This window comes from Penicillium concentricum (assembly GCF_028827145.1).
Source record: "Penicillium concentricum strain IBT 3081 chromosome Unknown utg000001l_segment0_segment0, whole genome shotgun sequence".
Taxonomy (NCBI): domain Eukaryota; kingdom Fungi; phylum Ascomycota; class Eurotiomycetes; order Eurotiales; family Aspergillaceae; genus Penicillium; species Penicillium concentricum.
This window is the reverse complement of record NW_026622754.1, coordinates 8,096,386-8,117,615: the sequence shown is the minus strand read 5'-3', so window position 1 is coordinate 8,117,615 and position 21,230 is coordinate 8,096,386. Positions and strand designations below refer to the sequence as shown.

The 21,230-nt window shown below is 50.0% G+C and overlaps 11 protein-coding genes across 11 annotated transcripts; 6 read left to right on the top strand and 5 right to left on the bottom strand.

The window, feature by feature from the left end:
• Window positions 1–259: 259 nt before the first annotated feature.
• N7517_003128 (CaiB/BaiF CoA transferase family protein) lies at window positions 260–1,904 on the bottom strand (the record flags this gene model as incomplete). The annotated part of the gene is made up of 6 exons (XM_056720858.1): window positions 260–471; window positions 529–822; window positions 879–1,383; window positions 1,443–1,566; window positions 1,641–1,672; window positions 1,731–1,904. The coding sequence occupies 6 exons, from the start codon at window positions 1,902–1,904 to the stop codon at window positions 260–262; spliced, it is 1,341 nt and encodes a 446-aa protein (XP_056584993.1).
• Window positions 1,905–2,072: 168 nt separating this feature from the next.
• N7517_003127 (riboflavin synthase) lies at window positions 2,073–2,910 on the top strand (the record flags this gene model as incomplete). The annotated part of the gene is made up of 3 exons (XM_056720857.1): window positions 2,073–2,131; window positions 2,186–2,308; window positions 2,363–2,910. The coding sequence occupies exons 1-3, from the start codon at window positions 2,101–2,103 to the stop codon at window positions 2,908–2,910; spliced, it is 702 nt and encodes a 233-aa protein (XP_056584992.1). The 5' UTR covers window positions 2,073–2,100.
• A 771-nt stretch (window positions 2,911–3,681) lies between these two features.
• Window positions 3,682–5,106, bottom strand: N7517_003126 (Brix domain-containing protein; the record flags this gene model as incomplete). Its single annotated transcript, XM_056720856.1, has 2 exons — window positions 4,878–5,106; window positions 3,682–4,827 (listed from the first exon to the last, which is right to left on the bottom strand). The coding sequence occupies exons 1-2, from the start codon at window positions 5,076–5,078 to the stop codon at window positions 3,682–3,684; spliced, it is 1,347 nt and encodes a 448-aa protein (XP_056584991.1). The 5' UTR covers window positions 5,079–5,106.
• A 169-nt stretch (window positions 5,107–5,275) lies between these two features.
• Window positions 5,276–6,824, top strand: rrp3 (RNA-dependent ATPase RRP3; the record flags this gene model as incomplete). Its single annotated transcript, XM_056720855.1, has 2 exons — window positions 5,276–5,681; window positions 5,737–6,824. The coding sequence occupies 2 exons, from the start codon at window positions 5,276–5,278 to the stop codon at window positions 6,822–6,824; spliced, it is 1,494 nt and encodes a 497-aa protein (XP_056584990.1).
• A 291-nt stretch (window positions 6,825–7,115) lies between these two features.
• Window positions 7,116–9,092, bottom strand: agm1 (phosphoacetylglucosamine mutase PCM1; the record flags this gene model as incomplete). The annotated part of the gene is made up of 6 exons (XM_056720854.1): window positions 7,116–7,976; window positions 8,029–8,520; window positions 8,582–8,596; window positions 8,671–8,815; window positions 8,923–8,936; window positions 9,000–9,092. The coding sequence occupies 6 exons, from the start codon at window positions 9,090–9,092 to the stop codon at window positions 7,116–7,118; spliced, it is 1,620 nt and encodes a 539-aa protein (XP_056584989.1).
• A 413-nt stretch (window positions 9,093–9,505) lies between these two features.
• Window positions 9,506–10,677, bottom strand: N7517_003123 (PGAP3/PER1 family protein; the record flags this gene model as incomplete). Its single annotated transcript, XM_056720853.1, has 4 exons — window positions 9,506–9,560; window positions 9,627–10,401; window positions 10,460–10,502; window positions 10,552–10,677. 4 exons carry the CDS (start codon window positions 10,675–10,677, stop codon window positions 9,506–9,508), a joined length of 999 nt encoding a protein of 332 aa, XP_056584988.1.
• Window positions 10,678–11,336: 659 nt separating this feature from the next.
• On the top strand, window positions 11,337–12,755 carry rmtA (protein-arginine omega-N methyltransferase HMT1; the record flags this gene model as incomplete). Its single annotated transcript, XM_056720852.1, has 7 exons — window positions 11,337–11,428; window positions 11,483–11,496; window positions 11,572–11,591; window positions 11,658–11,767; window positions 11,829–12,160; window positions 12,223–12,694; window positions 12,749–12,755. The coding sequence occupies 7 exons, from the start codon at window positions 11,337–11,339 to the stop codon at window positions 12,753–12,755; spliced, it is 1,047 nt and encodes a 348-aa protein (XP_056584987.1).
• Window positions 12,756–13,306: 551 nt separating this feature from the next.
• N7517_003121 (putative peroxisomal dehydratase) lies at window positions 13,307–14,494 on the top strand (the record flags this gene model as incomplete). The annotated part of the gene is made up of 5 exons (XM_056720851.1): window positions 13,307–13,426; window positions 13,484–13,532; window positions 13,589–13,909; window positions 13,965–14,058; window positions 14,152–14,494. The coding sequence occupies 5 exons, from the start codon at window positions 13,307–13,309 to the stop codon at window positions 14,492–14,494; spliced, it is 927 nt and encodes a 308-aa protein (XP_056584986.1).
• Window positions 14,495–15,250: 756 nt separating this feature from the next.
• Window positions 15,251–16,767, top strand: N7517_003120 (putative trimethyllysine dioxygenase TmlH; the record flags this gene model as incomplete). Its single annotated transcript, XM_056720850.1, has 9 exons — window positions 15,251–15,331; window positions 15,387–15,447; window positions 15,506–15,626; window positions 15,679–15,781; window positions 15,832–15,931; window positions 15,988–16,053; window positions 16,167–16,469; window positions 16,527–16,598; window positions 16,652–16,767. 9 exons carry the CDS (start codon window positions 15,251–15,253, stop codon window positions 16,765–16,767), a joined length of 1,023 nt encoding a protein of 340 aa, XP_056584985.1.
• A 287-nt stretch (window positions 16,768–17,054) lies between these two features.
• N7517_003119 (proteasome regulatory particle base subunit RPT5) lies at window positions 17,055–18,632 on the top strand (the record flags this gene model as incomplete). Its single annotated transcript, XM_056720849.1, has 3 exons — window positions 17,055–17,368; window positions 17,497–17,912; window positions 17,974–18,632. 3 exons carry the CDS (start codon window positions 17,055–17,057, stop codon window positions 18,630–18,632), a joined length of 1,389 nt encoding a protein of 462 aa, XP_056584984.1.
• A 574-nt stretch (window positions 18,633–19,206) lies between these two features.
• Window positions 19,207–21,150, bottom strand: N7517_003118 (glutamine--tRNA ligase; the record flags this gene model as incomplete). The annotated part of the gene is made up of 1 exon (XM_056720848.1): window positions 19,207–21,150. One exon carries the CDS (start codon window positions 21,148–21,150, stop codon window positions 19,207–19,209), a length of 1,944 nt encoding a protein of 647 aa, XP_056584983.1.
• Window positions 21,151–21,230: the final 80 nt, after the last annotated feature.

Genomic DNA, 21,230 nt, shown 5'->3' with positions numbered 1-21,230 from the left:
AACATATTTTAAAGAAACTACGATTATGTCCTTTTTTGAACCTCTCATGGTCCTTACAATATGAACCCCAGTTATGCATTATGCTTGATTATATGCAAAAGGAAAGCCCAAGAGCTCATGGGATGTAGTACAATTGTCCAAGAAGGATAGAAAGATGACAGAGGGACCGAGGGACCATTTGGAATGGCCATAATGTTTAGTTTCCTTATATACAGACCTCGGGAGATGCATTTCATGTTTCTCATAAATAATTCAAGGTTTAGGACACGACTCCCTCGTCCTTCAAGCGGGCGATATCTGCCTCTCCATAATCGAGAACACTGCCCAAGATCTCATCCGTATGCTGGCCCAAAGTAGGCGGAGGCGTGCGTACACCCGGTGTCGCTTCGGAGTACTTGATAGGCGTGTTGACCATCTTGATGGGACCACATGCAGGGTGGTCAACTTCCGTCACCATGCCTCGTGCCAGAACTGATGGTAGAGTCAGCACCGCTTTTATCACAAATGGTGAAAATAAGGCAGACTTACCATGCTTGTGATTCAGGGTTCCCTGAATGTCATTGACAGCCGCATAGGGCATACCGCTGCCCTCAAAGATATCCAACCACTCCTGCGTGGTCTTCTGCATAGTGGTGCTTTCAATCATACCGTCGATCTCCGCCCGGTGCTGTACTCGGTCACTGTTAGTGACGAAGCGGGCGTCCGTCTTCCACTCAGAGAAGCCTAGTCGATCACACAACACGCCAAAAAGCCTATCATTGCCACCGCCGAAGAGAATATCTCCATCGCTGGTCTTGTAGCTCCGGTAGGGTACAATGGAAGCTGGGAGGTGTTAGTTTGCTTATTACACTCGACACAAGAGACTGTTCGCCGCTTACGGTGTGCTGTGCCCCAACGGCCTGAATCCTTTTTCCCACTGATAAGCGCAGAGCTAGCCAGGTTCGATAGCGTAGCAACTTGGCAGTCACTCAAACAGGCATCGATGTGTTGACCTCTACCAGTCCGACCCCGAGCAATCAAAGCCGCCATGATGGCATTTGATGTGTATAGTCCGGTGGTCAGATCGGTAACGGCAACACCAACCTTTACTGGCGCACCATCCCGAGCACCGGTAATGTGCATCAATCCCATCTCGGCTTCCACCATGACGTCGTAGCCTGCACGGTTGCTATATGGACCTGTCTGGCCATACCCGGTGATACTGGCATAGATCAACTTGGGGTTGATTTCCCGCAGCGTTTCATAGTCCATGCCGTATTTTTTGAGAGCCCCGGGGAGATAGTTCTCGACTAAGACATCGCATTCCTTTGCAAGTTTGTGTAGAATCTCCACACCAGATTTGTGTTGGAAGGATAGACCGAGGGATTTCTTATTTCGGTTGACCTATATCGATGATTAGTATTATGATAAGTTGTTCCATATCTTCAAGAGAAGGACCGTACAGCTAGGTAGTAAGCGCTCTCGCCAGGACCTTTTCTGGAAGCATCTTCATACTTCGCATACGGCGGACCCCAAGCACGAGTATCGTCGCCGCGCACAGGGTGTTCGACTTTGATAACATCCGCTCTATATTTCGCCTTGTTAGTATCACAAAAATTACCCATTGGAGCTGTTTCATAGCTCCGTAGCTTAGCACATACCCTAAATCACCAAGAATTTGTGTACAGTAAGGCTAGAGCAAGTCAGTTTGGATTGCAGACACACAGGAGCACTTCAAGGGATGTAGTTACACCGGCCAAAACACGTGTCATATCAAGCACCCGGACACCAGCCAAAGGCAGCGATCCATCGACTGAAGCTGCACTGGAGTAGCTCCGTCCTGGTACCGTGCGCCGCAAGGCATTGCTACCCCAGGACAAGCCCGATCGACGGGCAACAACCTGGAATCTGAGCGCGACCGTCATGATAATATATACGAGCGCAGTTGAACAAAAAATTAAAAGCTCAAATACAAGCTCAAATAGCCAGAATCCCACGTTAAATGGGATCTGGGGAACCGGCGAATCTCCGCCAAAACGCCGACGCCGACACCGCTCGGAGGGGCTAATGCCGAGGCCACAATCGCGGGGACATTTTCCTTGTAGATCATCAACCACAGCTATGTTCACAGGTCTTGTCGAGACGATTGGGAGTGAGTTTATCTTTCTTTTGTGAAGTAAGTCAATCGCTAATGTGGTTTTACTAGCTGTCACGGCCTTGGAGCCCATCGATACCTCGTCGAGCGGGGGCGGCGGAACGTCGCTCACCATCTCTGACTGTGAGGAGATCCTTACCGACGCGCACCTGGGCGATAGTATCGCAGTGAATGGTATTTAGCTCTTTGTATACAATGCATGGGATATTGTCTAAAAGTGGACTTAAGGAACATGTCTTACGGTCACTGCATTCGATAAGACCTGGTTCAAGGTTGGCTGTGCGCCGGAGACACTGCGACGCACGAACCTGGGTTCCTTGCAGGCGAAATCCCACGTGAACCTCGAGCGCGCTGTTTCGGCCGATACCCGGATGGGAGGACACTTTGTTCAGGGCCATGTCGATACCGTTGCGGAGATTCTATCCATCACACCCGATGGAAATTCGTTGGTGTTCCGGCTGCAGCCGCGCGATAGAGATATTCTGCGCTATGTTGTGGAAAAGGGCTATGTAACCCTCGATGGTGCTAGTTTGACTGTCACCAAGGTCGTCGATGGACAGGATGGATACTGGGAGGTTATGCTCATTGCCTACACGCAGGAGAAGGTGGTCACTGCGGCGAAAAAACCCGGTGATTTCGTCAACGTTGAGATCGATATCGTGGGCAAGTATGTCGAGAAGAGCGTGCAGGGATACTTTGCTGGTACCTCCGGGGGAGATTTCGCTATCTTGGAGAAGATGGTGAACAGGATCGTTGACGAAAGGCTCAAGAAATAGACTAGAGTTATGAATAACGAACATCCGCCGCTCAAAGCCATTGCCATCTTTAGTTTAGTTTAGGCAAGGCAAAATGTATCATCCTCGGCTTTTCCTGTTGTAGAACGAACTAATTAGTATATTTCAAAAAGAAATTTCTCCTTTGATTATAGCGAATCAAAGACATGCAGCTAGAAGTACGATTGGTTCCAAGCAGAAAAAGGCGAGAGCGAGAAAATGGATGCAAGTAAGTTTCTGTCGAGTTGTTAAAGATCCCTCTGTTGTCGTAGGGTCTATGTTTTGATCATCAAGACTGGACATCTCGCCCTTCCCACCCTCACAGAACATCCCGTAGACGATATTTCGAGGTGTGCGCGGCTCAGTGACCAAGGCAACTGCTAACAGGAACTACCAAGGTAGGAACGACTAGGTCCATGACTATGATGTCATTCATAGCATTGAAGATTAACATCTTTGGGGATGCTAGTGAAATCAAATTCAATCTAAGGATGAAGGATGAAGGATAAATTTGCAAAATTGCATTATATGAAGACAGAACCTGAAAAAAAAAACGCCTAGATGCCTATCGGGTATGTGACAGTGACAGAAATTTTGGTCCATATGACATGGATATAAGACATGAAGACGGAGGTCATTTTTGATACAATCCACCAGTGTAATAAACAAGTCAGCACGAGTTGAATTCTCGAGTTCAATCGCAAGAGCCGGCTCGTCCACCAACCAATCAAGTAGAGGCCTTCGAAAAGGTGTGTTGTAACTTCAAACAGCCACTTACTCCTCCATAGACTCGTCGGAATCGGCGTCAGAGTCATCATCTGCCGCTTCACCCTCACCCTCAGCGTCCTTGTCAAAGTCATCATCGCTGAGCCAATCTTCATCATCATCCATATCCTCATCCTCATCATCCTCAGCCACTTGTTGGCCATTGCCCTTAGCCTTGGCTTTCTCCTGCTTCTTCCGCTCAATGTTCGCCTTTTGCAGCTTCTTTCTCTGCTCCTTCTCCTTCCTCCGAACGTCCCAGCTCTGGTCCATCTTCCGCATCTCCTTCTCGGATTTCTTAATGAAGTCGTGCCACATAATCTTGCCATCGCAGACTCCATCCTCAACCTTCATCAAGCGGAGGCGCAAGCGAGGGCCCAGCTCTACGAGCTTCACAGCACGCTTCTCAACACCGGTGGTATGGGCTGGCTTATCCTGGCCCTTCTCTGCGGCCTTTTGGCGCTGCATTTCCCGCTTGTTCAGGACTCGGCGGGTCGTGCTCTCTGCAACTTCGACTTCGGCATCGGTGTCTAGCTCGGTCTCACTTGCTGATGTGTAGCCTGCAGCAGAGGGGTCGAGCAGGTAATCGGCGGCATCTTCGAGCTTTCCGAGGTTGGGAACGGCGCTCTTCTTCTTGTCACGGTTCCGAATCTCTTTGGGGTCCAGGCGACGGATTCGTTTCGATACACCAGTCTTCTTCGTGGCAATAGCGTAGTGACGGAGAGTCAAGATATATGAATCATTATCTTTTTCAGCAGGCTCTCGGTTGAGAAGCATGACACGGCGGATGGAAGACAGAGGCTGGCTTTGGGGGTTGATGGGAGGGAAGAGGGACTGGAAGATGGTAGTTGTGAGGGTCTCGAGCCGCTTCGGGACTTTGGAATCTTCGGTTGCGTCGGGCGTGGTGAAGTTGTTCATGACCAACAGGGGCGGTGTCTTGTGGTCCTGTCCGCCACTTTTTGGGCGCTTCATGGATCTCTCAACATCCTTGCAGAGCGAATAGTTCTCTACTTTGAAGTGAAGGGTGGGTCCACGGGGAGTAACAGCGAGTCGCATATTGGTGTTGCCAGTTGCGGACTTGGAAAACAACATAAGATGAGTGACACCGAGGGGACCGGTCATAACGGTATAATCTCGCAGTCTGTTGGATTTGCGTTCCTATATTGTTTGTTAGAGAGAGCGAGAAGAACAGTGGGTGTGAATCATACCTTCAATCGCACAGCGGTATCAGGCTCCATCATACGACGGACATCCTTAACCAACTGGGTGACACTGCTACCAACTTGAGAAGCGCCTACTCGAATGACCATAGACTTCGGGGTCTTGGACATTGAGGCAGCGCTGCCCTTCACAACGGTAGCATTTTGCGGCTTCTGGTGAGTGCGCTTCTTAACACGTTGCTTGGCCATTTTGATGTTAGAGATGAGAAAAAATAAATTGGAGGGGAAGACCAATGAATACCAAATCGAACAGCTCGAGGTTTTTTTTTCTCCAAAAATTAACAGAAACAGCGCCGGATCAACAATCTTGCGGCCCCACATTAAATTATTTCTTTTGAGATAGTTGAACATCGACAACAATTCTTTTGTTAAAACACAAGTCAAATATGCCGATTACCAAGAAGCGCAAGGTTGCACACGCAGCACCTGCTGCACCCGTTGAGGACAGCGAAGTTGCATCAAACGCAAGCTCTTCAAGCCCCCAACCCACCGCTGAGGATCCCGATGTTGAAGATAGCGCGAGCGCTTCAAGCCCCCAACCCGCCGCTGAGGATCCCGAGGTCGAAGATGCTTCCTCCGAGACTGAGCCCAGCGCTCCTAGTGCTCCCAAAACATTCAAAGAGCTGGGTCTGATTGACTCCCTCTGCGAGGCCTGTGACAAAATGGGCTACAAGGCCCCTACACCAATCCAGGCCGAATCAATCCCGCTGGCACTTCAGGGTCGTGATATTATCGGTTTGGCTGAAACAGGATCAGGAAAGACTGCCGCCTTCGTTTTGCCCATTCTTCAAGGTATGTGCATATTTGATGATCTATACCTTCATATCGATACTAACGAGTCTTCTAGCACTTATGGAAAAGCCCCAGCCGTTCTTTGGTCTCGTAATGGCCCCAACCCGTGAATTGGCATACCAGATTTCACTCTCATGCGAGTCCCTCGGCGCAACAATCAACGTCAGATCCACCACGTTGGTCGGCGGCATGGACATGGTTCCTCAGTCAATCGCTTTGGGAAAGAAGCCTCACATTATCGTTGCCACGCCCGGCAGACTTCTCGATCACCTCGAGAACACAAAGGGATTCTCCCTCCGCAACCTGAAATTCCTTGTCATGGATGAAGCAGACAGACTCCTCGATATGGATTTCGGCCCCATCCTCGATAAGATTCTCAAGGTCCTACCGCGCGAGCGCAGAACCTTCCTATTCTCCGCCACTCTGAGCTCAAAGGTTGAGTCTCTCCAGCGAGCCTCACTGTCAAACCCGGCCCGTGTATCGATCTCTACCAGCAAGTACGCCACCGTGGAAACCCTCCAGCAAACTTATATCCTTCGTCCTTATAAACACAAGGACATCTACCTCGTCTACCTCCTTCACGAATTCATCGGCCAGTCCGTTATCATCTTCATGCGCACCGTTCATGAGACGCAGCGTGTTGCTTTCCTGCTGCGCGGTCTGGGCTTCGGTGCAATCCCTCTCCATGGGCAGATGTCTCAATCTGCACGTCTGGGAGCACTGGGCAAATTCCGATCGAAGAGTCGCGAGATTCTGGTTGCCACTGATGTTGCTGCTCGTGGTTTAGATATTCCCTCTGTGGACTGCGTTTTGAACTTTGACTTGCCAACCGACAGCAAGACCTATATTCACCGAGTAGGCCGTACAGCACGTGCTGGAAAGTCCGGAACTGCCATCTCCTTTGTCACACAATATGATGTGGAAATCTGGCAGCGTATAGAGGCTGCGATGGGCAAAGAGTTGGATGAGTACCCCGCCCCGAAAGATGAGGCCATGGTCTTTGCCGATCAAGTGAGTGCTTCGCAGCGTGACGCGATTCAGGCTATGAAGCACTACGACGAGAAGAAGGGTGCCAAGGGCAAAGGAAAGTTCTCGTTCAAGGGCAAGCGGAGTCGCGATGCCATGGACCAGGAAGAGGGCTAGAATTTCATTCTGGCTCATTTGCTTGTGTTTTGTACATCAATAGATGGTTTATCTTACGAATTTGGGGCGTTTAAGCATGTAATATGAAAAGAATCCATAGATTTCATTACTGCGTCAAAATGATATCGAATATTTTCCTGGACCATATTTCCGGGGGCCCATAGTGCTGAAAAGGTATCCGCTGCCTAAATCCACCAAGGCCAATGTAACAATTGCAATACAGCCCAGAGAAACAGTGATCACTAGCGGCATTTTGTCAAGGCCGAGGATTAAACTGGACCAAGGAACCTGTTAGGCGCTGCCTGCCTCGCTAACAGCGTTGGCGACACGAGTGGCGAGGTCGTCCGCCTCAGAGCGGCTAGCAGCCTCAGCGTACACGCGGACGGCATCCTCGGTACCACTGGCACGGGCGAAGCTGCGGCCCTTGTTGTACCGGGACTGAAGAGACTCGATGGTACCCTGTAGGCCGGGAGGAGACTCGAGCTTACGCTCGGCGTCGTATGCCTTGAAGATGGAACGGTCATTGACCTCGACACGGACGAGGCGCGAAGGAAGGTCGGTGTAGGTTCCAAGCCACTCCTTGGGTGACCAGCCCTTGTGGGCGAGGATGGCCTCCACAAGAAGTGCGTCTGACAGGGCATCACCGACAGCCTGGTTGATCAGGTCCGTGAGGGCCTGGAGACTCTCTAGGGCGTGCTGCTGTGCCGGCGATTGAGGCTCGGTATTCTTGATGACCTTTAGGGCATTCTCGGAGAAGGTGACGGTACCGTGTCCGTTGGCCTCGAAGTAGACACCGACATCGAACCGCAGTGCGGCGTGGTGGAGGTGCTTCACGCCGGTGTTGGTGCAGATAATGGGGAGCTTGAGGACCTTCTCAATGTAATCTGTGCTTGCACCGTTAGCATAGGCGGTCTGGACAACACCAATCTTCAGCTTCGAAGCAATTCCAGCATTGCGGGCAAGATCGCCAATGAATGACGCCGCAAGAGTGGCAATTCGGTCACCGTCCAGAAGACGAAAGACGTTACTCTCGTCCTGGAAGTAGTAAACAAGTCGATCCGCGTCACCATCAAGCGAAGCACATCGATCAAGCACCGCTGCCTTGGAAGAAGGAGGAGCACGTTGCTTAGTCTTAACATAGTCGGCACCACACTGCATGAAGTGTTAGGTTGGTCACAGCTGCGTTGGCTAGGTGGAAGCATACATCAAAGTTCAGGGCGTCAGGGTTGATCACATCATCGTTGACAACCTTAATATCGATTCCAGTGAGGTACTTCATCAGTTCCCTCAATTTGGGCCCACCGACACCGTTGGCGCAGTCCACAGTCAAGGAACCCTGGACCTTGACTCCTCGCATAACCTTCTTGAAGGAGTTTGCAAGCTTCTCATAGTATCCTTGCTCGGTCGGCTCGCCATACTCGTATTGTGTTCCAAGGGTGTTCTTGCAGCGGACAACGTAGTGAAGCTGTGGGGTGGTCATGTATTTAAAGTCCACAAACTCGACTTCCGTCGCAGTAAGCGCAGCATTCAGAACGCCGACTAGACGGGAACCAGAAGCACGGGTGTCACGAGCGAAGACCACCCGAGCAGGGTTGGTCATCTTCACGTCGATTTCCTTGACAAGTTCGTCGTAGACATCGGCGATCTTATCCAATGGGGCATTCGCAAGTTTTGTCGCGTATGTCTCCCACTCGGCCTAGTTATGACAGTGAGCACGTTGTTCTAAAATCGATCGTGTGAACGCAGGCTAATCTTACTTCAAGCATCTCGCCCTAAAGAAGAAAATAAAGGTTAGACTTGTCCTAATGGGATGGTACTATGACAGGGGTCAATGGCTTAAACTCACCATGGGGTCAACCAACTTAACACCATTGTCCTCCGCGGGGTTGTGGCTAGCAGTGACCATAACACCAATCCATTGTCCGCTAAGCTTCTTTGACCGCAGGCCTGCAAGCAAGCCCACTGCAAAAACAACGGTATTGAGGAGGTCGCTGCGCAGCCAGATAGGTCAGAACAAGTTGGCGTCAACAAAAGGACGATCGCGGGGTTCCAGAGGATGCGGAGGCGGGGTGGATCAGCCATATTTGAAGAAACTTACGCTTTCATGCGAAACTGTAATGAGGAGAATAGAAGTTAGCCGACCTCTGGAGTAGAGCGTTCATCAATGCGACATACCCCTGCTGTGCCATACTCAAATACCTTGCCCTCGGGCTTTGTGTACTGCAATGCCGCCTCGGTGATCGCTTTTTTGACAGCCGGAGAGGCCATGATGAAAATATGCGAGTTATAAAGTACCTTAATGAGTTTCAGGAGAGGTGCTCTGAAGCTTCAGGTAAAGTCGAGGTCGAAAAGGAGGGGAGTACTTGAAACAAAAAAAAAAAAGCGGCTGAGGGGTTTGGGGGGTTGAGACACGGCTTATTGCGACGGCCTTAGCGGTGAGAGAATGGCGGGGAACACAGACCAGGGCACTATATCAGACGTGGTAATAACATATTTACCCGCACTAGGCGCCGTGGAAATTAATTGCAAGGGTAAACACTCTAGTGGGGAGCACCCCAATCTTCATTACTGCTACCTCCACGTCTAAGCTACAGTCAAGCATGACATGTCAATGTGTCTATGCTATCCTGGGTATGTATAGGTATAAAGATCGCCAAATTTTGCCCAAATTTTGATCCTCTTCACGCCTTTAGCCTGTGCGCCGCAATATCGTCCTGTGTGTCCCTGATCAGGAACCTGTCGGGTGCAACCGATGCATTAGTCATGGGAATATATTAAGTCGTACGATCGGGGAGGACTCACGAGTACCACCATACAGCGGGGACCACTGTACCCAGATGCCAGAGACTGTGCGCGTCAATCAACCCATTCCAAGGAGGGAAATCGAGCAGCTCCAAACTCATAGCCAGGATTATCCACGCCACAATCATACCAGGCCAGGCGGCCCAAGACTTCGAAAGTTTTTGGTATCGGAAGATACTGAAACCGGTCCACATGAGGTTCTGGATAATACCAACTACCACGTTCGCTATCATGTTGTAGGTGTAGTCCCAGGACCAGAAGGTAAGATAAGACACGTGCAATGTATACAACAGAACACAAATAGCGGTCCAAAGCCGACGCAGTGTTGGCCGGTATGGGGTATTCTCAAGGTCCAGGCGGAAGATTCGAACGACGGCAAGGTAGAGACCGTACAGCACGTTGGCGCCAGCGCCCCAGTAGTCCAGCTTCTCGGTCAGGGGGAAATCGCGCATGTGAAATATCATGCTGAAACTCCAGCTCGCAAGGCCAATGTATCCAAACATCATGTAGTATGGGCGGAGCGAGTGCCAGGTGGGGACCGACTCCTGGATACGGGACAGGCCGTGCCAGTGCGCGGCGAAGTTGAAGAAGGAGAAGAGCACCGAGAAGGGCTCCTGCATCCCTAGGAGCCTACGGAACGGCCATTTTCCGTGAAATTGTACAATTGGGCTGATCATTGGAGGATCACGCGAAACTCGACGGTCGGTAATGACATGTTGACAAGTGTAGTCACATTCAGAAGGGCAGGTCCATAGTAGTAGGCGGTGGTGCAGAGCTAAAGAGGTCAGTAAAGGGGAAACGCAGAGAACGGTTGGAATAATGATTTCACGTACGTAGCACCGAATTGCCGTTCTGACAATTTTCCGTTTTACAGACCTGTGGTTGTTAGTTGTTTTCTAAGGGTCTGTTGTTCGCCGAGTCGTACCTGGACGCATTCTTTGAAGTCGGGGAGGTGGTCTCCTAATGACGCGTCGGACCTTTCAATGAGCGAGGCTAGAAAAACGAAAGCGAAAAGAGTGTAGAGATTCACTCTTCCTATGCCTAGATTCATTGTGGCCCGAAAGTTTAGTTCCGAGGTCTTAGGCGTTCAACGCGTAAGCTTGGGGAATGACAGGTTGGAGCGGAGCTCCCGGCGGCATCAAAGAGCCTCCCTCGGTGGTCTTGGCAACCAAACAGTTCTTTATTTACCCCACAGAGCCATTGATGTACTTTCTACAACTAACAATCGAAGTGAAATTGACTTTATTTTATCATGCTTGTCATGAGGCGTTATTGCTTGGAGATCTTGCTAGTTCACTCCAAAGGAAGAAAGACATGGTTAATAGCTCAATTGATTTATTCTAAACATCAAATACCATCAAAGGGTACTTGCTATCCTTGGGTAAGTGCTATTCCCCACATAGATACCACCCACATATGATGCAGGTACACATCATTATCCCTAGAACTTCCCAGTTGTACGTACAACTATGCCACGCAGATAGCCCTATATAAATGAGGGCAAGTCCTCTCACGTGATTATACACGTGATCCCCCAAATCGGCTAGCGCGGGCGGGGATTGGAGTTAAGCTTGGCGGGCGGGCAAATAATCCAGAAAAAAAAAAGTTAAGGATCGATCTCTGTTGGACTTTTATCTTTAACATCCTTCCCATTTATTTTTTTTACTCTGTTATATTCTTCCTTTTCGACCCGTTCTTCTTTTTATCAAGATGGACACCGAATCCGATAACCCTCAGGGGATCACCAGCAGTGCTGATCGCATGGTTGGCATGGAGCACTCTGAAGTTCGCTACTTCACTAGGTACGTTATTTTTTCCATTGGGTCTTTCGGATGATGATGCTAATAAGTTCATAGCTACGACCACCATGGTAAATTATCTTGATCCATGATAGCAAATTTTTAGTGTGGTTTTGACTAACGATTTATTTTTTGGGTTGCCACAGGTATCCACGAGGAGATGCTTGTAAGTACAAATTTACTGGTCAATTGGCTATTTACGGTGCTCTAACATATATTTTCTGCCTTCTAGAAAGATGATGTCCGCACACGCTCCTACCGCGACTCCATCTACCAGAACCGCCACATCTTCAAGGACAAGGTCGTCCTCGATGTCGGCTGTGGAACTGGTATTCTGAGCATGTATGTATCCGGGTAATGATCCTGTGGTTTTAGATCACTTATTAACTGCTTTGTTCACCAGGTTTGCTGCCCGTGCTGGCGCAAAGCACGTCATTGGTGTCGATATGTCCTCCATTATTGAGAAGGCCCGTCAGATTGTCCACGTCAATGGACTGTCCGATAAGATTACTCTCCTCCAGGGCAAGATGGAGGAAGTTCACCTTCCTTTCCCCAAGGTTGATATTATTATCTCCGAGTGGATGGGTTACTTCCTTCTGTACGAGTCTATGCTGGACACCGTGCTCTACGCCCGTGACACCTACCTCAACCCCGGTGGTCTGATCTTCCCCGATAAGGCCACTATGTACGTTGCTGGTATTGAGGATGGCGACTACAAGGACGACAAGATTGGATGTAAGCAACTATTTTACCTGGAACCCTTTTTTTTTTCTTTTTGCTGTACTGACCAAATTCAGTCTGGGACAACGTTTACGGATTTGACTACAGCCCCATGAAGGAGATTGCTCTTAACGAGCCCCTCGTCGATACCGTCGAGATGAAGGCTCTTGTGACCGATCCCTGCCCGATCATCACCTTTGATTTGAACACCGTCACCACGGCTGATCTTGCCTTCAAGGTGCCTTATGCCCTCACTGCCAAGCGCCCCGACTTCATCCACGCCTTGATCGCCTGGTTCGATATCGAGTTCAGCGCCTGCCACAAGCCCATCCACTTCTCCACTGGTCCTCACGCCAAGTACACTCACTGGAAGCAGACCGTGTTCTACCTCCGTGATGTCCTCACCGTCGAGGAGGATGAGAAGGTCACCGGTTGGGTCGAGAACCGCCCCAACGATAAGAACAAGCGTGACTTGGATATCGGCATCTCGTACAAGTTCGAGACCCCCGATGCTACTCGCGCTGCTGAGGGTGGTTGCTTCTACCGCATGTAAGTTCCGGCATTTTGACCCTTTTTTGAGATCATTATACTAATGCATCATAGGTGTTAATTTTGTTCCACTTTTCTAATTTGATGTCATTGGGATGTACAACTTCACGTTTGCACGATCTAAGTGAAATATTTTCGTCACGCAATGCATCCTGGCATGGGCATGTATGAAATTGCCCAAGGCGAATTGGACATCTGGTTTCGCCTTTGTTTATTTCGGCGTTTAGTTCTTGGGAGGCAGGAAAAAAGGCATTTTGTGGCGCGAACGGAGGGATATCATTCTGAAGCTCCTCGAATTTCCAGGTAGATACCCGAGTCGATGCTTAGTCTAGCAAACTCCAACGCTCTTCTTCTGGACTTGTTTTCCACGTAGACTTTAGACTTTAAAAATAATTAAGATCTGCAAAATGAAATTATGCCAAGGAGATACCCTCGTCGGTAAAACCACGGCAACAAATAATTATCAGATCCTCGGCTCCTTGATGGCCCCCGCAATTACAGGAGCTACTTTAGTCTGCCAGTGATCCTTTGTTTTCTTTATTTCCCTTACATCTGGCCCATTTTTTATATATCTGATCCTATATTCATTATCACCTTCATACTACCATCCCGATGTCGGCCCCTGGAGCTGGTCACGAATTCCCCGCCCAAGAGGTCTCTTGGCAGAAGCGCGATGTGCTATTATTCGCCAATAGCATTGGTATCAAGGCCGACGAGCTGCACTTCCTCTATGTAAGCCGCAAGCTACATAGATACTAATCTAAATACCATAATCTAACTAGTGTCTAGGAGCTCCACCCCAAATTCTCGGTCTTCCCAACCTATTCTCTCATCCTCCGTATGTTAAGCGTCCCGGGCACTTTGGGGCAATTGCACTAACTCTGAAACCAATAGCATTCAAGCTCACTGATCAAGAAGTGACTGATTTCTATGCCCGCCAGAAGGCAGTTCGCATCCCAGGCGTCCCCGAGCTGGACCATCGTCATGCTGTCGATGGCCAGCGTAAGATCACAATCCTGAAGCCACTCCCTACCACTAGTGCAGGGCGCAAGTTTGAGCTGCGCAATAAGGTCATTGGTGTCTATGATAAAGGCAAGCCTGGAACTGTGATCGAAACCGAGCAGTCTATCGTGGATAAGGAGAGCGGCGAGGTGTACACCAAGGTCGTGAGTAGCGGTTTCCTGGTCGGACAGGGTGGCTGGGGTGGCCCGAAGGGTAAAATTCCAGTTTGATTTTCCACCGTGAAGTATCAACTGACACATTCGAACAGGACCTAGCACCGTCAACTATCCTCCACCGGAAGGCAAGGCCCCCGACGCTACCCATGTTGTTCAGAGCAACTTGGAGACGGCCCACCTTTACCGGTAAGTACCCAGTGCATATCCCGTACAGAGACCAGCTCTATAAAATTGATAAAAGTGGATACTCGACATGTCTAATACTAACTCCTTGACTAGCCTCAATGGTGACTACAACCCTCTCCACGCCACACCGGAGCCTGGCCAGAAGATGGGCTTCGGTGGTGTTATTATCCACGGTCTTTTCAGCTGGAATTCTGCTGCGCATGGCATTCTGCGTGAATTGGGTGGTAGCAACCCTGCTAATATGAAGGAGTTTCAGGCTCGTTTTGCCTCGCCTGTCCGGCCCGGCGATAAGCTTACCACTGAGATTTGGAGAATAGGCAATGTTCAGGATGGCTATGAGGAGATCCGATTTGTTACTAAGAACGATAAGGGTCGGGTTGTGTTGAGCAATGGGCGTTGTCTGTTGAAGGTGACAGGCGTGAAGAGCAAGCTGTGATTACGATTGCGTATGGTTTGCAGTTCAAAATGCATATTAAGTAAATATTTTTTTACCACCGAATGCCAGTTTCGTAGAGAATTAAACTATCTATGCCAATATAGTTCCGTATACCCGCACGTGACTGTAACCTCGGTTGTCGGGTTCCGAACTCACCTGGGCAAGTTGAAGCTCTTACAAATTGCTACCCCGGATCTGTCCTTCCATACTATTTCCTTATCCTTTACCTTAGAACCCCTGATTATCCATATTGGCCATGATCTCCAGCTGGCGCACAGCACTCAGGTCGAGTGGGCTGTGGACTCGCACCGGGTAAGATCTCCTTTCTTCTGTTATTAACATTCAACGCTAAAACCCTCTCCAATTAGACCCAAGAGTCTGAGGCCCCGCTATTCCTCCGCTGGCCGTTTGGTATGAATTTAGTGCATGATATACACCCAAATTGATCATAAATAAACTAACTCGGCCTCCTTGTTCCGTTTCTCATAGACGACTGGCTACCGACATGTCACACCTGGCTCATCGAGATTGCTGAATACCATGATGAGCGTGGACGGTCCCCGGTCTCAGTCCGATATAGTAACATTCCCTCACCCCACAGGTGGAATGGAGAAAAGATTTAAGCTTAGTTTGTAAGTTTGCTGCAACTCCAAAGAAGGTGAATAACAACTAACTTGCTTTTTACAGCGGTCGTTTTTTCCTCAGGTTAGTGACCAAAACACAAAACTAGAAGCTTGGCCTTCCATTGACAACTTGATGCCTGCGACTAGAGAAAACTGCCAGTGTCCCAAATGTATTCATCCGGATACGATGCAAAGGATAAGCGACACTTTCTCAGTAGGAAATCTCACAACCTCTTGAGACTGCACAGTTTCTGATGCTATCCCTACAGATCCCACAGAATGTCAAGATAGAGTCAATCGAGCACAGTGACAGTATGACCATGATCAAGTGTGAGAGATGACATGCATAACTTTGATACTTTTACTATCAAAACTAACATCGCTACAGGGTCTGATAATCACATGGGACTTTATCCACATGGTTGGCTTTATGGACATACGCAGACCATACCTGACCTTGAAGGGACCAAGTCGGTGTCATATCCCCAATCAGAACTGCATGGTCTCAGGTGAGTTACCCAAAGCCAAAGAATCAGTCACAGAATGACGTTAATGCCATAGAAGGTACTTTACCTCAGTCCTGGATCAAAACAAAAGTCCCAGAGTCAAATATGACGATGTTATGTCAGACGATGAATCTCTTCATATTTGGCTAAGCCATATCGTAAGCCCCCTGTCTTGACTTCCTGATCAAACTTGCTAAAATTGACGAAGTGGAAAGATGGATTCTGTTTTGTAGACGACGTTCCTATCAACCCAGAGGCGACTGAATTTCTCATCGAGCGGATTGCGTTCATCAGAAACACCCATTATGGTATGCACCGTAGATTCACAATCTACTAATGCATCGTTCAGCTAACATAGCTTCAGGTGGCTTTTGGGATTTCACAGCCGATTTGACTTTTAAAGACACGGCATACACCAACGAATTCCTAGGTGCTCATACAGACAATACTTACTTCACAGATCCTGCAAGACTTCAGCTTTTCCACCTGCTATCTCATACCGAAGGATCTGGGGGGAAAATCTCCTAGTTGATGGATTTGCAGCCGCAGCTCAACTACGCCGCGAGAACCCCGAGCATTATGCCTCATTGGTAAAATATAGGCAGCCGTGGCACGCAAGCGGGAACGAAGACATATGCATCCAACCGTCCGGCATGGCACCGGTATTTTCGATGCACCCGGACTCGAATAGAATGTACCAGATCCGTTGGAACAACTATGATCGTGCACCAAACAGCAATTTGTCGGTACCGGAACAGACCATGTGGTACAGCGCTGCGCGCCACTATAACAAGATCTTGAAGAGCAAAGAAATGTGGACGAAGCTAAAACCAGGCTCGGCGCTCAGTAAGTCCTTCGTGCCATTTTGAAGATTACTTACTTCGGCTTACATGTTTGTCTTAGTCTTCGATAACTGGAGAATGTTACATGGCCGCTCTGAATTTACTGGAAAGAGGCGAATGTGTGGTGGCTACGGTATGTACTATCTAATAACCCACCTTTCATGTTTTTTTCTAACGAAGTACCAGTCAACAACGATGACTACATTTCTCGACTTCGTCTGCTCAAGTTCGGCCGGAAAGCGGTGCTGGACAACCTTGGCAACGTCCGAAATCATCCTGATAATCCTTATTGGATTATCTAGAATATATGGTACCTGACACTAAATAAATCGACAGAAAATTCTCATATTGTACAAAACAAACGCGATTCCAAAGTAGATAGAATCGAATCGCACTTGATTATAAACGTAGATCACATCACGTGACGCTCTATGGCTGACGTTGTTGGAGCTCGGCCACCAACAGCTCTTCCTCCCAGCAACCTTGTCTCATCCTCCCCCATCCTTTTCCAATCTATTGACCTGCTGGCTTTTCATTCCCGAGATTTCTATTGATCTAATTCTATAATTCCCAATTTCTCGGTTCCGCCATGTCGACTCTTGAGGACCTCGACGACCTTGAGCAGGAGCAGAGAGAGAAGAAGCAAGACCAGAACGATGGCGATGGCAAGAAGCCCGAAGGCGACGGCGATGCCGATATGCAAGACGCCGACAAAAAAGACGAAGAAGAAGAGATGCTGGACGAGGATATCTTGAACTCAAGCACGACAGACATCGTTACGCGACGGCGGATGCTGGAGAACGAGATGCGAATCATGAAAAGCGAGTTCCAACGTTTGACACATGAGCAGAGCACAATGAGGGAGAAGGTGAAGGATAATCAAGAGAAGATTGAGAACAACAGGTGTGCTTTCACCGATCCCCGTATTCGTTGTTCTGCAAGCCCGCGGAGCTTGGTGGCCGGCTTGCGGATCGGCGAAAAGACACTCTACCTTCAACAGTCTACTGACATTTATACCTGCGACTATCTAGACAACTACCATACCTTGTTGGAAACGTCGTCGAGCTATTGGATCTTGATGTGGAGGCAGAGGCAGCAGAGGAAGGGGCTAATATCGACCTGGATGCCACCCGCGTAGGCAAATCCGCTGTCATCAAGACCTCCACCCGCCAGACGATCTTCCTTCCCCTCATTGGCCTTGTTGACCACGAAACGCTGAAGCCCGGTGACTTGATCGGTGTCAACAAGGACTCATATCTCATTCTGGACACACTACCTGCCGAGTATGACAACCGCGTCAAGGCAATGGAGGTCGATGAGAAGCCCACGGAGAAGTACACAGATATTGGTGGTCTGGATAAGCAGATCGAAGAGATCGTGGAAGCTATCGTATGGCCTATGAAGGAGGCAGAGCGCTTTAAGAAAATCGGCATCAAGGCCCCTAAGGGTGAGTTACTTTCCCCTTTCCCCTGTACTCCAAAGCTAACCTCTTCATTTCTCTTCCGCAGGTGCTTTGATGTACGGACCCCCAGGTACCGGTAAGACGCTTCTGGCCCGTGCCTGTGCCGCCGAGACGAACGCCACATTCCTCAAGCTCGCCGGACCCCAACTGGTGCAGATGTTCATCGGAGACGGTGCCAAGCTTGTGCGCGACTGCTTTGCCCTGGCCAAGGAGAAGGCGCCCTCTATCATCTTTATCGACGAGCTGGACGCCGTGGGCACCAAGCGTTTCGACTCAGAGAAATCCGGAGATCGCGAAGTGCAGCGAACCATGCTGGAACTCCTGAACCAACTGGACGGCTTTGCCTCGGACGACCGCATCAAAGTCCTGGCGGCAACTAACCGTGTCGATGTGCTGGATCCTGCCCTCCTGCGTTCCGGTCGTCTGGACCGAAAGATCGAGTTCCCCCTGCCGAACGAGGAAGCCCGCGCCAACATCCTGCAGATCCACTCGCGCAAGATGTCCGTTGAGGACAGTGTTAACTGGGCCGAGTTGGCTCGCAGCACGGACGAGTTCGGTGGTGCCCAGCTCAAGGCTGTTTGTGTTGAGGCTGGTATGATTGCACTCCGGAAGGGGTTGAGCAAGATCGGCCATGAGAACTACGTCGATGCTATCGCCGAGGTCCAGGCTAAGAAGAAGGATACCAACATGGGCATCTATGTCTAGAGTAGACCGTCTTGCTTTTTATGTCCCGATCCATACACGTTTTTCTCTGCTTTGTTGCCTCTTTTTGACGTCTCGAGTCATCTCGTGTATGTATGCTCCCTCGGCTTGAATGGAAGCTGGTAATTCGTTATGCATGAATGGCGTAGACCTTTTATTACGATTTTCTTTATACATTTTCCAAGTAAATTGTGTTTGATCATTTGCGTTGTGACGAATGTACCCATCTGTCTATATGGCGGAGTTGTACTCGTAATCATAGATATTCAGATTCAAAAGTCCTACTTACGCACTGTGAATTGTAGCGTATATCAATAACTGTCACTAGAATCAATTATGCATAGTGGATACCACAACAGCCTAGAGAATCTCCAAGAGCCGAAAAAAGATAAAAAGACACGCAAAGATGCAATGGTCATAAATCCATACCAACAACCGTGGCTCATCACACACACCCACACAACTTCCACCATGTGTTTTATATAAAGGAACAGGAAAGGAAATATAATAGAGAAGCTAAAGAGTCAAGAACAAAGAAGCAAAGGCATTCAGATCAGAAAACCCACAGTTCTAAGTCTTAATTCTTACCCTGGGTATCCTTAAGAGTAACAATGCGGTTAAGCACCAACTTCTCATCAGTAGACTCGCGATCAACAGCAAAGTACGCAACACGCATACCCTGGAAGCGAATAGAGTGCTTATTCTCACCAGGCTCGGCAACACCTTCCTCCTTAGGCCACGGCGCCGAGCGGGAGATATCCCGGAATCCAGTCTCGACCATAGCATCCTTGAAGATCTCCTCAGAGTCCGGGTTGATATCGGCGAGGAAACCAGCCGGGTGGGCAGACGGATCCTCGGACTTGAAGAGCGAGTTGAAAGCACGGACCTCAGCGCGGATGGGGCTGTTGTGCGCGGCCGACTCGCCGATCCAGTGGATGAAGGACTTGGGTTTCTTGATGGCTTCGCCTTCGGCGGGCTTTTCGTATTTGGCGTGCACGCAGGTGACCTCGCCGGTGGCAGGGTCTGTTTCGAAGGAGGTCGCCGTGATAGGGTAGGGGGCTTTGAGGAGGCCGACTGTTTTGCCTGGGGCGAGGCGGAAGTAGTCTGGCGAGTCGACGGCACGGAAGTCAGATCGCTCGATGTAGACTGTCTTCGTGAAGGGGATGTTGTGGGTTCCGAAGGCTGGGTCCTTGGAGAAGGGGCAGTCGAGGAGTTCGAGGTGATCTTCTGGGAGATCGTCGATGATGACCTTCAGCGGCTCGAGGACGACCATCAGACGTGGGACGGTGGTTTCAAGGTACTGGCGGACGATCTGCTCGAATTTGGCGACCTGGACGTTGGTGGTGTTCTTTGTTACACCGAGGTCGTTAACGAAGGCAAGGATCGCGCCGGGGGGCACGCCACGACGGCGCAGCGCGATGAGCGTGTACAGGCGTGGGTCATCCCAGTCGCGGACATGGCCTTCCTTGACGAGCTGGATGATCTTGCGCTTGGACAGAACTGTGCCGGTGATGTTAAGACGGCCGTACTCACGCTGGTTGGGGCAGTAGACCTCCAGCTTGTTGCAGAGCCATTCGTACGAGACGCGAGAGAGCTCGAATTCGGTTGTGCACAGCGAGTGCGAGATTTCCTCAATGCTATCGCACAAGCAGTGCGCGAAGTCGTAGGTTGGGTAAATCTTCCACTTGCCGCCGGTGAGGTGGTGCTGCCTGTCCTCGGTGCCCATGATGCGCCAGGCGAACAGATCCCACATCTGCGGGTTCGGGTCTGTGATATCCTGCTTCATGCGCAGTGCTGCCTCGCCAGCCTTGTATTTTCCGTCGCGCATGGCGCGGAATTCAGCCATGGACTCCTCAATGGGTCGTGTGCGGTGGCTGCATGAGAAACGTTCTCCACCGCGCTGGCCGCCCTCGATCTCACCACGCTGGGCCTTGATCTCGGACTTGGTGCAATGGCAGACATATGCGCCATCACGGTTGATGAGGTCCTCTGCGAGCTCGTAAAGGCGGTCGAAGTTATCGCTGGCGTTGGTCTCACGCACAGGTGTGAAGCCGAGCCATGTCACAATCTCCCGGATGGCATTGTAGTATCGCTCCTCCTCGCCTTCTGGGTTGGTGTCGTCAAAGCGCAGGATGCACTCACCACCGTGGTGCTTCGCAAATCCAAAGTTGATTGCGATGGCCTTGCTGTGGCCGATGTGGAGGTATCCGTTGGGCTCGGGCGGGAATCGCGTGCGGATCTTGGGGACGGTCTCGGAGAGGGGCTTTTCCTGGTACACGTCGTGCAGGAAGCCGACCTTGAACATAGCGTTAGGGTCCCGGGGCGCAGGAGCCTCCTTGGCCTTGGGTGCCTTTGCCTCTCCCTTTGGTTTGGGCTGGTCCTTATTTGCTAGCTTGGCTGCCGCCTTCTTGGCCGCTGCAGCCTCTTTCTTCTCCTGACTCTTGGACTTCTTGGGTGGAGCCGTAGGCTCGGTGGCCTCCTTGGGCCTCTCAGGCAGGTCGACGGGCTTTGCGGGGTCCATTGCGACGGATAACGATTATGAAAGCGAAGGTGGGGGATATTTTTTTCTCAACGAGGGGCTCTTTGTATTCAATGCTTATC